Genomic DNA, 14,014 nt, shown 5'->3' on the forward strand with positions numbered 1-14,014 from the left:
GTGGGAGGATTAGAGGCCACAGTGAGGATGAGGAACTTGTAAAGGCAGAGGGAGAAGTAGAATAACAAGTTTGCGATCAGATAAGGAAATTTCCAAGTTCATGAACATGTAAGTGGTGCATTTGTGGGTGATGGCAAGGTCAGGGGTATGATTATCTCTGTGTGTAGCTGAGGTCAGGTAGAAGAGTACATCATGGGAAATGAGTAAGTTGAATTGGGAGGTTAGGGTGTTGGAGGGACTATAATTATAAATGTTCAAGTCTTCTAGTATGAGGACAAGAATTAGGGAGGAGAGAAAGATTTTGAGCCAAGCACTGAATTCATTGAAGAAGGAAAGGGTGTGCCCTGGAGGTCAGTAGACAACAGCTACCAGCATTTTGATTGGGTGGTGGGTATGGACTAAGTGAACCTTAAAGGAGAAGAGGTTGCTGAGTGATGGTGGTAGAGCTGAAGCTTGAAAGTGGCATTGAGGAACAAGCAGTATGCCAACAGCCGTGACCAGTGAGTTGAGGGGAATAAATGAAAGTGCAGCCAGTGCTAACAAGGAAGGTTAGGGAGGCTGTGTCATCAGGAGGGAGCTAGGTCTCAGTGAAAGTCAGAAGATGAAAGCAGTAGGAAAGGAAAATGTTTAAGATGAAAGCAAGTTTGAAAATGAGGAGAAGGTTTATACACAAGGAGACTGAACCCTAAAATGACTTACTCAGCCTCATACAGGCCTCAGTTTCCTCAACTATAAAGTGAAAGGGTTGAACTAGATGACCTCTGAGATGCATTTCCATTCTAAATTTGTGATCTTTTGTCCAATGAAAATCTATTAAGAAGACAGAACAGAAAAAAAATAGATCATTTTCCCCTTTCCCCCTCTGCCATTGCTCTATTTAGCTTACATACAACACACACACACACACACACACATACACACACACACACATATATTTGGCTTGTATAAATTTTCTTTTACCGTTAGATGACATTTCTCCCTTTGTAAGGTGAAATCTTGCCCACCAACTTCACACAAAATTGAACTTAAAAAAACCCTGCAAACTACTGAAAGTAATGAATGAGTGGATCAGATCCATAAATAGTGAAGTATAGATACCTTTCCTGTCTACAGATAAGCTAATTGATAAATGGTGATATGATTTCTAAAAAAAAAAGTAAGGACTACCTATAATTCATTTCGATTGGCAGGAATGTATTGATTTCCACTTCTGTACAGCACCATGACCATCTAAATTATCTGTTTTTACTGTAAAGAACAGTGGATTAGAAACTTGCACGCAAAAGTTCAAACTGTACCTCTACCACTCATACTGTGTGTGACCCTGGGCAAATTATTTAACCTCTCTGACCCACTCTTTTCTTGCCTGTAAAATGAAGGAATCTTGCTGGATGATCTCTGAGTTCCCTACCAGCTCTAAGGATCAGTGACTATGATTTTTAACTTCCTTTCATTGTATGAGAATTGTTTGAGGCTTGAAGGTACTATTGTTCCCTTTGTACTTGTTTTCTCATTTTGCTTTGGAAGCTCCTAAACCTTTTTCAGTTTCGTACCATCTAGCTATATCATTCCACCCCTTCACCTGTTCCCCAAACATCTTTTCAGTGAGTATTTCTTCTTCCATTCTTCCTATTAGGACTACTGTGGCCATACTTTGGATTAATCCCAGAAATGCCCAACAGGCATACTGTTGTTGCTTTTCAAAATTTGCTAATGTAAAACAGACTTCCTTACAGAAACTATTTGAAAACAATAAAAACTTGACAGAGTAGTAGGGTGTTTTTGTGAAATCTGATACTTAGTGTTTATTGAATTTTTGAGGTAGTCCACTGTAGTGCCAGTGCGATATTCACAGCGCCTATTGTGGCTATGAATATGCCGGACTCGTAATAGACTCTCCACATGGAAGACAGGACCAGGACATTTATTCAAACACCAGAAAGCCAAATCCATCATAGCAACAAAGAAATCTATCCATAAGCAAAGTCACTCCCCGGCTGTCACTCAGCTAACTGCTTTCTGCCTGCCTCCTCTCCAAGCTGCAACTCTCACCCCCTCTCTCCCAGCGCTGACTGACTTCCTCTCAGCTCTGCTTCACCCATTCTGTTCCACGTTCAGCAAACTCCTCCCACCATAGGCTTCCTGTGTCTCCAACTCATGTGACTTAGGCTTCTATGTGACTTAAGCAGGTCACATGGGCCTATTAATGGATGGGGAAGATCTTTCCATTGCATTAACAATACATCCACCTGCTCATTTTACTGATGAAGAAACAGACCATGGAAGCATAAGTGACTTGATGCATGATTTTAATCACTTAAACTTCACTCGGCTTCAGTTTACTTTTTGTAAAATAAGGGAGTTGGACTACATAATTTCTAAGGTCCCTTCCAAGTGATTTGTTCAAGAATACCAGCAAGACTTTGATCATTACAGTGATCCATGACAGTTCCAAGGGACCCGTGCTTAAAAATGCCATCTACTTCCAGAGAGAGCTGATGAATTCTTTTTTTTTTTAATTTAAATTTATTTATTTAACGTATTTGGTTTTCAGCATTGATTTTCACAACAGTTTGAATTACAAATTTTCTCCCCATTTCTACCCTCCCCCCCACTCCAGGATGTCTTATATTCTGGTTGCCCTGTTCCCCAGTCAGCCCTCCCCTCTATCACCCCCCTCCCCTCTCATCCCCTTTTCCCTTCCTTTCTTGTAGGGCAAGATAAATTTCTATGCCCCATTACCTGTGTATCTTATTTTTTAGTTGCATGCAAAAACTTTTTTTGTTTTTGAACATCTGGTTTTAAAACTTTGAGTTCCGAGCTGATGAATTCTGAGTGCAAATTGAAGTATAATTTTTTCACTTTCTTTATTTTTCTTGGGGTTTTTTAGTTAACATGGATAATATGGAAACATGTTTTACATGATTTCACGTATTTAATTGATATCATATTAATTGACTTCTCAATCAGTGGGAGAAGGGAGAAAGGGAGAAAATATGGAACTCAAATTTAAAGAAAAAGTCACAAGTAAATAAATAATTAGGAAACAATGCACAATAAGTAAGTGGCAGATTAGGGACCAGAAACCATGGTCTCCCGATTTTATCACTATTTTTTCTCCATAGCTATTCTACAATTATGACTGTGGGGAAGGCAAATTTCGTGGTCCTCTTATACTTCTTTAAAATCGTTACATTTTGGTAAAATGTGGTAGCTTCTTTGGATCTATTATTAATCTTTTAATAGTTTTTTCCAGTTTAGGGTTTTTTTTTTTTTTTTGTAATTTTAATTCTTCTAAGAATGAGGTATACTATGATTTGTGGCTGTATTATAGCAACAGTATTCTGAGAGGCATGGTGGTATATGATTACAAAACTGGCTTTGGAGCCAAGAAGACCTGAGTTATAGTACTGCCTTTGCCACATATTGGCTGTGTGATCTGGACAAGTACCTTAACTTCTCAATGCGCTAAGCATCTGTCTAAGACTATACATTGCAGAGAAGGTGTTGACTTGTATTGGTTGAGGAGTGTCCTATGACACTGAAATCAACAGTCCATTCCTTATCTATTTAATAACAGAGTATTGGTGTTAAAAAGATGGACCTCTTTGATAGTCATCAGTATAGTTAAGAAACCCAGTATTTTGTGTTAGCATTAGCTTTTCTGTCCAACCTCACTTCATTTTGAGCTTTCACACTCCTGAAACTAATTTTATAGGACTTGCTACATTTTTCTATTTATTCTTTGTTACCTGTCTTTCTTTTTATCTTCTCCACATGTTTTAAGATCTAAGTCTTTTGGTGAGTTTTTTTGTTCTCTTAAGACAACTCTCTCTTTTACTTCTCACTGGAATTATTTCTCACCTTTGAACTCATCATATATAGAATTTTTAAGAAGTCTAATATTCTTTTGTCAAGTACTACACTTTGTTTGGCTGTTCCCCAATTAATAGGAAACTACTTTCTTCCAGCTCTTTGCTGTACACAAAAATGTTGCATAAATATTTCATTATACATGGTATCTTTCTTTCTATATTGGACCTTCTTCAGGTATTGTAGCTAGTAATCAGATCTCTGCGATATTGCTGTCATTTTTTTGGCATAGTTCCCAATTGCTATTCAGAATTTTTAGATTAACTGACACCCTCCCAACCTCCTATTAGTGTATTTGTCTTTCTACAACTTATCCTGCATTGTCTATTACTGTCTTTTATCGTCTTTGTCAGTTTGCTGAATATGAGGTAAAATAGGGATTTCTGATCATGTGCCCCACTATTAAAAAAACTTAGTTGCCCCTGGTCTGTATTATTCCTTCCTCCTTTCATTCCTCCAATTTCAAAGTTACTCTTTAGCTTTTCTGGTTTTGATCACTGGGAACACTTCTGTACGTTCCTAAATAAAAATTTTAAAATATTTACAAACAAAATGATTTTAAGTTGCAGATGCAGCAGTTCTTTAATAATGGCACACTTTAAAACTTTTTATTAATAAGATAATCACTGAACTTTTATGTTTTTGTGTTTTTTAGAGGTAAGACAGTCACAGATTTTTTTATTATTATTTTTTAGAGATAACCTTTTGAAAATGGTTACTAATCATCAGTTAGAAAGCCCGTTGTCTGGAATGAAGATTCTGGATGTTGGCTGTGGAGGTGGATTGTTATGTGAAGTAAGAACCAGATCATTTTATAATTATCTCTCTTATTTTTTTCCCTTTTAAACCCAAGTTAGAAGCCTAAGAGGGAGGGGAACAAATTTATACAGTATTCATTAAATATTTTTAAGAAACATTTGAATGAATGAATAATATACATCCTATGATGAGAGGGTAAGGCCAGGATCGAAAAAGCCCTTCTTCTAATACAGTCACCTAACTTGGCTATCAATTGTAATAGGTGCAATTAAAGTTTGTTTTTATATTATATCAGGCCTTGGGGACTAGCAACGAGCCTTTCAGTCTGTATTCTGGGTACTTATAGATCCCATAAGGTAGAAGACTCTTGTTGAAACATTGTCCTTCTGGTCTCATGTTGAAAAATCTTGTGAAATGACATTGTAATTATTCTGCCAAGTTTCAAGGGCATTAATGTAATAGCGTGTAAATAGCAAAATGGCAAGAAGAAGCCATTAGTTTATACCATGCTATCTCTCAAAGTATCTTCAATATAAAATGTTAGGTCTGAAGCTAAATGTGAGATGATGAGACTGATGATATTCATGAGGGGCTCATGAATTTGTATTTTTTTTTAATCCAGCCTTGTAAAGGCTAAGTAATTATGGCAACATAAACTAAGTCTATATTTTCTATAATAATACTCATTGATTCCCAAAGGTGAAAAAGAGAACAGTTCACATCAAATGATTTCGTCTTCAGACAAAAAGGGCAGTCCTCTAGAGTGGTTAAGAGAGCTAAAAGACTTATTATGTCTTTATTTTAAAAATACATAATACATAAACTTAGTATATTTTTGATTGTTTGCCACTATAACTATAGAAAATAAGTATAGTGCCATGTGCCCAGAGGATAGAGAAATTTTTTTTATAATGTCTGACTGCTAGCCTTTTAGAAGATTGTTAAAAATTTTAAGCTTATGGTACAAGCACCTCATTTTCTTTCAGAGGGTGACAGTCCTTTTTGTCCTTAGCCTCTAGGGCGACTGGGAGCTTTGGTTACTGGAATTGATCCTTTGAATGAGAATATTAGAACAGCACAACAGCACAAATCATTTGATCCAGTCCTGGACAAGAGAATCCAGTACAAAGCATGTTCCCTGGAGGACATTGTAGAAGAGACTACAGAAACCTTCGATGCTGTTGTAGCTTCAGAGGTTGTGGAGCATGTGAATGATTTGGAAACCTTTATTCAGTGCTGCTGCCAAGTATTAAAAGTAAGCATTGTCTTAGATTGGCCAAAGGTTCTCTTCTGTTTGTTTCTTTTAAGAAACAGGTACTCAAGCAGGTCTTGGCAGGGCAAAGGGTTTTTTGTGCATGTGGTAATAGATTTCCTTTTGCAACTGAAACCATTCAATCTCCAGCTTCAGGCTTGAAAGTCGAGCACATCTTGGGTATCCTGGCAGTGACCCTTCTCTCAAAATCTTTATGTGCTCTTGGGTTGGCTCTGAATATTGATACTCAGTAGAGAACTGATAGCTTGAAACTCAGGTTGCTGTCTCTATTAGCCATTGCAAAGGCAGACACTCTAAAACACTTTTGGAGCTTAGTTTTTTATTGAAAGTAAATGACCTTTGACAAGTGCAACTTTGGAAAGCTATACACATTTATAACAATATTCTTTCCTCTAATGTTGACTAAGTTTAAATAGTTAAGGGATGCTTTTTCAAAAATTCCTAGAACCATTGATTTGTAACCAATAAAAAAAAATCACCTCTGTTACAGTAATTTCAGTTATCAAATTGTATATGCCAACCAACTCTGTACATGTATATGGCTGTTCAAGATCCTGTGCAGAATGGCTCATTCTAGGCTTTTAAGTCTAAGTGTGTGATCTAAAATTTCTTTTAATGTGTGGCCACATTGCATTGCATTATACCATGCTACCTCTCAAAGTACCTTCAATGTAAAATGTTAGGTCTGAAGTTAAATGTGAGAGGATGATGAGACTGATATTGATGAGGGGCTCATGTGATTTTTGTATTATTTTTTTTATCCAGCCTTTTTATCCAACACAAACTAAGTCTATATGAGCCATCACCTTTGAATTTTAAACAGCATTTTGTTCAAGAGAATTCCCTGGATTCAGGTGCCAAAAGAATGGAATGCTGTCTCCAATTTTCCTTCAAACTTTTGCCCCAAACTTCATTGATTTCTAGAAAATACTCCTTTAACTAGTATAGCTATTTGAATTTATTTCCTAAATCCTAAATCTCACTCTTTATTGTTGAGCCCATGCATTGGGCCTGCTGGGAATCTGTATGCCTGTGCAAATAAAATTAAAATAAAGAGGTACATGCACATAGATGTGTAGCTGAAGTATTCCAGAAAAAAATAACTAGATATGTTCATCTTTATTTCAGGAGCCAAAGAACTGCTTTGGCTTCCACCTTCTGTTTTCTTTCTCATTTCCTTTGTTGAACTTTTCTTGCACAAACTCTATAACTCAGAAAGAATTGGGAGTAAATGCTTTCTCTTGCTATGTACATTTGTTTTTTTTACCAGAAGCACCTTTTAAACAAAAATAATTACTTTTCCTCTATTTTCACTTATCTAGTGAAAGAGTGACTGTTAGTGAATTTAGGGAGATCTGTTCAGGTTCCTTTTTTTTCCATCAGTCTGAAAGGTAGTGCTATTCCTTCCCCAAAAAGTAAAAGGATTAGGAAGAAACTGGATAAAAGCGATATCCAGAAACATCATCTTCCTGTAATTAATTTGCATTTAAGTTCTTTGATTTCCCATATTGTTTGATGTGTAGGAATATGTTGTAAAGCCATATATAAATTACTTTGACTAACCTGTTATTTAGGAGTCATTTTTGCTCTTTTCTCTCTCAGCTCACATAATCTAGTAGACTAGCAAAATTCTGTTTTTCTAAAATACCATTTTAATAAGAATGCTGGAAACATAAAATTAGTAACTGAGATAATCTTGTTTCAGATCTGTCTAAAAACTTGGCAGTGGCAAAAATCTCTCAGTGCCTCAGCTAAGTTTAAAACCTAAGCTTCCATGGCACACTTGTTGAATTTCTTATTTAAGAAACTCATAAATTGAAGTTATATGTTCTTCCCATGAAGGAAAGTAAACCTAATTGAATCTCTCTCCCAGGGTACTATCATTCTGTGATAGGGGCTTCCTTATTCCCTTTTCTTTCTTTAAGTCTTTCTTGGGTATTTAGAATTCATTTCATAGTAGAAACTGGGCATTTTATTCTACCTCTTTTTCCTATAGAAAATTATTCATGTGTCATAAGAAATCCTTTCATAAGTATGATATTTGTTGCAGCTCATCTCTTTATAATAGGATTATTTTGTAAATAGATTGTGCAGGTCAATCAATAATTTTTGCACAAGATATTATGGAATGCTGCTTCATAGAGAAAAACATTATTAAGAGCCTGAGTTACTATTAAAAGCCTGATAATAATATGTAAAGTGCTTGTACTCAGGAACATTATTATTCTTTTAGTTTTGTTTTCTAGGTTATTTTTTTAAATGTCTGATTCCAGCATTTTAGAGGTACCTGTCACTTTATTTTTTTTAAAGTTTCTTTTTCATTGTGAACTTAATCATCAGCAAACACAAAAATTTCAGTATGCAAAGAAGAACAAGAAACAGGATTGTATAAGAAATTAAATTTCTGTTATGTCTATGTTTTTAGAAGACATATATGTACATACACATATATCTACATGTTTTTAAAAGATACATACATACACACATACATATAATTATAAAATTTGACCAAACTGCTTTATTTGTTTGTATTACCTTATGTACTCTTTGTCCTTCTGGTCATTTAAAAATGGATGTTTTATTAATGTGGTGGGGTTTTTTTTCGCATACCAATCATTATTCACTCACATTATTCCTTCACTACTCTCACATATGCCTAGTCTAGAAAAACAAGTCAACGTGTGTCTGAGAATGCATATCCCATTCAAAATCTTGAGTTCCTAACCTCTCTGTCAAGATGTAGAAGATATCATTATCAGTCTTTTAAAATCAGTATTGTTCACTGCCTTGATTAGAGTTCTGAGGTCTTTTAAAGTTAAATTTCTTCATATTATTCTTGTCATTTCATAAATTTTTCTTCTGGTTCTGTTCATTTTGTTCTTTATCAGTTTGCAAGAGTCTTCCCATGTTTCTCAGAATCTGTCATGTGCATAATTTCTTATAGTACAAAAATATTCCCTTAGATTTACATTACTATATTTTTTCAGCCATTCCCCAATTAAAGGGGACCTATTTTATTTCCTTTGCTTCTACAGAGATGTTGTAGATATTTTTGTACATATGGGTTCTTTCCCTCTATCTTTGATATCTTTGGTATAGATGCCTAATAGTAGGTTTGCTGAGTTAAAGAGTATGTTTGGTTTATTAACATTCTGGGTTATATTTGAACCAGTTTACAGCTCTATACTCATAGTACATGAGTCTGCCTGTTCTCTTATAAGCTTTCCAATCATTGCTATTTTCCTCTTTTAGTACCTTTACCAATCTGATAGGTATTAGGTGGAACCCAAATATTGATTTAATTTGCTACCTATTTTCAGGTGCCATTTTTCAGAATTCGTGTGTCTAAAAAATTAGAAAAAGTAACAGTGATTAGCTTTGTGAGAGTTGTGAATGAAGTGCTAATAAAAACCTCTCTTTGTATATGAAGGTAGCTTTTGATGATGGTTAGAAAGAGATAGATTTTTCCTCCATCCACGAATATTATTTTGATAAATTTTTCTTACATGCATCTTAGCTACAATTGTGTTGGTCATGAACCTATCATGAAACAATGTCAAACCTGTCACCTGACTGGTACTACCTTCCCTTCCGAATTGTTTTTTACTACTTTTTTTGTTTTTTTTTTTTATCTTGTTAGCCTGGAGGCTCTTTGTTTATTACTACAGTCAACAAAACACAGCTTTCCTACATCTTAGGAATTATCTTTGCAGAACAAATTGCAGGCATTGTACCTAAAGGAACTCATACCTGGGAGAAGTTTGTTTCACCAGAAGAATTAGAGAGTCTTTTAGAATCAAGTAAGTATTAAAACAATCTTACTAGCTTAAGCACAAATAATTCTTTCCAAAACAAAACCTTCTTTAAAATGTGATCTTAATGAAGTTGTGTAATTTACTCATTGCTATAAATAAGATGACACATAAAGCAGTAAAATAGGCCCCAACAAATTCAGGAGGAACCAACGGAGGCAAATTTTTTTTCTTTAGCTTTCAAGGAGAGAAAGACAAAAGAGACTTAGACAGAAAAAGGCAACATGACTTTCTAGGGCATTGATCTCAATCCTAAATTGAGACCCAAGTTAGAGTTACATAAGGCCATCAGAGAGGTCTCAGAACATCTTCAGGAGAACATTAAATCGAGGTAACTGTGCAGTGTTGAGAAGAGAGCTGGATCTGGGATGTAGGAGACCGAGATTCTGGTACTGGTTCTATCTTTTAATAAACGTAATCTTAAGCAACTCACTTAAGTTCTCGGGCCTCGTTTTAGTCATCTGCAAGCGGCAGGGTTGGCCTACTGTGGGAGTTCTTATAGTGTATAGCCCTTTTCTCAGAATAATGTCTTTAAAGACATAAAATACACAGGATGGCAAAGAAACCAATTATATTGAAATATAGTTATCAGAATATTAAAAAATAAGGTCATGGATACAACATTGTGAACCCTTGGTCTAGTAGAAAGAACACTAGCTTAGAGTAAAAAAATGCTTCCAGTTGATACTTATATGACCTCGGGCAAGTGTCTTCATTTGTTTCTTTTATCTCTGAGTTTCCAAACTTGACCAGTTTCTTCACTTGTATAATGTGAAGGTTGGACTAGGTTATCTCTAAGGTCTCTTACAATTCTCAGTCTTTGAAAATTAGGGCAACTGGTTAGATGACCTACAAGAGCCCTTCCAACTACTCTGAGGTTCTGTGATCCTAGTCACATTGGGCCAGGGCATCTTGTAGGCACCTTCAGCAGGTGAAAGCCCTTGTGTCTGGTTGTACCCCTCTTTGTTAATTTCCCCACTCTTCATGTCCCCTCAGGTGTTGAAGTACTTCTAGTGTGGGCAAAGCCTGAAGAACCCTCCTACTAGTTCCCTAAGCTGCCTATACCTAGAGGCACCATTGGATAATATGGACTTCTTTTTTTTAATATTTTAATTTTCCCCCAATTACGTGTGAAAACAATTTTTAACGTTCTTCTTTTAAGTTTTTAGTTCCATATTCTCTCCTTTCCTTCCATCTCACCCCTCTGCCTGAGATGACAAGCAGTCTGATATAGGTTATACATGTGCAATCATACAAAACATTTGTATGTTCTTTTTAACAAAGGGTAGTAAACCAAGAATGCATATGAATGGGAAGAACCTTCAACAATGGTGGACAAGTTTACACCAAAAATACTATGATGAACACACTTGGCTTCATAGCTACTTGGCCATTATTAAGTCCTGATCCACTTATTTTGTGATCAATATACTTGTTCACAAATTTGTTATACATACTGGTCAGGTTGTGATGTTAAATGTTTAAATTTCATGGTATTTGGTGCACCACTCTAGTGTAGGCCCTCCTTACTTCGTGACTTAATTAATGCAATAGCTGGTTGATGAGTTTTCCTGGTTCAAATCTCTCCCCATTCCAATCCATCATCCATTTAGCCACCAAAGTGATTTTCCTAAAATGCTGGTCTAATTATGTCACACACACACACACACACACACACACACACACACACACACCCTGCCCCAATAAACTCGAGTGGCTTCCTGTTACCTCCAGGAGCAAATACAAAATGCTCTATTTGGCATTCAGAACTCTTTATAAACCTAGGTCCAGTCTTCTTACACCTTATTCCCCAACACACACTCTTTGATCCAGTGACACTGGCCTCCTGGCTATTCTATGAACAAGGCACTCCATTTCTTGGCTCTGTGCATTTTCTCTAGCCATCCCCCATGCCTGGAATATTCTCCCTTTTCTCCTCTGCCTACTGACCTCCCAGGCTTCCTTTAAGTCTCAATTAGAATCCTACCTTCTACAGGAAGCTTTCCCTAACCCCTCTTTAATTCCAGTGCCTTCCTTCTGTTAATTATTTCCCATTTATTCTGTATATAGCTTGCTTTGTCTATATTTGTTCAAATATTGTTCCCCCCACTAGGGTAAGCTTCTTGAGGGCAGGAACTGTCTTTCCTCTCTTTTTGTAACCCCAGCACTTAGCACAGTGCCTGGCACATAGTGCTTAATAAATGCTTAATATTAATTAATTATTAAGCACCTAGTGCTTAATAATGTTTATTGAATTGAAATGAATTTTATAGTCCCAATTAGAAATGGTTTGTTTTTTAGGTTCCTTCTTGTACTAATTTTTAAAATCAGACCTAAGAAGCTATCTTTGTAGAGGTCTCCTCTTAGGTGAGCTCTTTTCTCTAATTGATTAGAAAGTGTGGATGCCTGTGCCATTCAAGAAGAGTATATGTATATTATTTCAACCTTGCTTTTTCATTACTGGTAGTTACGCCAACATTCTAAGAACTTTGCTTGTTATAATTTATTAAATCAGTTTTGTGATTTTTTTTTTAGATGGTCTTTTGGTCCAGACAATAAAAGGAATGCTGTACAATCCTTTCTCAGGCTACTGGAGATGGACTGAAAATACCAGCCTTAACTATGCAGCTCATGCCATAAAATCTAGTGCACAAGTAGAAACTGAAGAGCACCACACTAAAGTTCCTGGCATAGATGGGCAAGAAGCATCTCAGAAATGAATCACTTCTATGCATTTTAATAATGTTACTTGTTAGTCTAATGTTTCTGAATATGAACATTTTTTAAAAAAAATTAACTTTCTAGAAGGAATCATGTAGGAAAAGAACAAAAACACAGGAAAAAAGCTTTTATTCAAAATTAAAGCCATCTTCACATGCCTGTTTTAACACTAAAATCTTAGTTTTGCTTGAGGTTGGCATGTCTTCTATTCCCATTCTTAAAAAAATGTAATCTGTATTTACTTTAACTATTCCACCTTGTAGAAATGTTTAATATCAAATTTTATCTTTGTCTTTAATTTTTAAAAATGCCTCATGTTTCTCTTTTTTTATCTTAGTTTTAAACTGTCATGCAACTGACAGCCAAGATTTGGCAGATTTCTCCAGAGTACATCCTCTATATCAGATATATTTGGAAGATAGATGGATGTTTTCCCAGTCCATTGCAACTACTTCTTGGGACCTAGAGATTTTTTAAAATTTTAGTTTATTTTTTTCATTGAACAAAAAAATCTATTTGCTCTTTCCACATTCTCATCTCATTGGAAAAAAAGAAAAAGAAAAACAAAGCCTTTGTAACAAACGTGCATAGTGAAACAAAACAAATTCCCCCATCGTCCATGTCCAAAAATAGATGCCTAAGTTTTCACTCTTAGTCCATGAGCTGTCTATCAGGAGGTAGGTAGTATGTTTAATGGCATTGATCAACGTTCTTGAGTCTTTCAAATTTGCTTGTCTTTACGGTGTTGTTGTTTTTATATAAATTGTTCTGGTTCTGCTCATTTTACTCTGTATGTTGGTTCATACACATTTTCCCGGGTTTTTGGAAATTATCCCTTTCATCATTTTTTATGCCATACTGTTCCATTACATTCATAAACCATAATTTGACCAGCTATTCCCCAATTATTTAGAACTCCCCCTTCCTAATTTCCAGTTCTCTGCCACTAGAAAGAGCTGCTATATTTTTGTACATATGAGTCCTGTTGGAAAATAGGCACATAAAGCTCTGTTGGTGGAGCTGTGAATTTGTCTAGCCATTTTGAAAAACACTTTAGAATTATGCCTCCAGAGTAACTAAGCTGTGCATATTTTTGACTCAGCTATATCACTACTAGGCCTATACCCCAAAGAGATCAGAGAGATCTAGAGATTTTTGTAGAAGCAAAAAACCAGTTAAGGATGATAAAAACAATCGCCTATTATTTGGCATATTTTTACTCACATGAGGTAGGGCCTTGTGACAGCTTTAAATATGTAAGGGCATGGGTTGGGAAGTGGAGAGCAAATATACCTTGCCTCATTACATGACACGAAGATAAAACTTGATCTCCAGAGAGGCAGGATACATCTGTGACTTAGCCATCTGTGTCTTATATAAGGTGATGGGGAGAAGGGAGACAAAGAGGATGGATGATTGTGTGAAAGTCTCTCTCCTGACTCCAAACCCAAATTATTTTGCCCCTCCTCTCAGTTTGATGTGTTTACCCCAAGGAATATGGGAAAGGGCCAGGAATTTTATGACACGGGGCAAGGTCTTGCTTTAATGCAATTAGTCTCCCAACTATCTGTTACAA

General features: G+C 35.8%; 1 protein-coding gene across 1 annotated transcript in view; it reads left to right on the forward strand.

Moving 5' to 3' along the window:
* The window catches only part of COQ3 (coenzyme Q3, methyltransferase), a 30,609-nt gene extending 17,626 nt beyond the window's left edge, over positions 1–12,983 (forward strand). The window contains exons 4-7 of the mRNA XM_036769133.1: positions 4,569–4,668; positions 5,645–5,887; positions 9,546–9,705; positions 12,253–12,983. Of these exons, the coding sequence (XP_036625028.1) occupies positions 4,569–4,668; positions 5,645–5,887; positions 9,546–9,705; positions 12,253–12,437 (688 nt within the window). The 3' untranslated portion in view covers positions 12,438–12,983. The remainder of the gene's footprint in view (positions 1–4,568; positions 4,669–5,644; positions 5,888–9,545; positions 9,706–12,252) is intronic.
* Positions 12,984–14,014: the final 1,031 nt, after the last annotated feature.

Source organism: Trichosurus vulpecula, chromosome 7 (genome assembly GCF_011100635.1).
Source record: "Trichosurus vulpecula isolate mTriVul1 chromosome 7, mTriVul1.pri, whole genome shotgun sequence".
NCBI classification, from domain to species: domain Eukaryota; kingdom Metazoa; phylum Chordata; class Mammalia; order Diprotodontia; family Phalangeridae; genus Trichosurus; species Trichosurus vulpecula.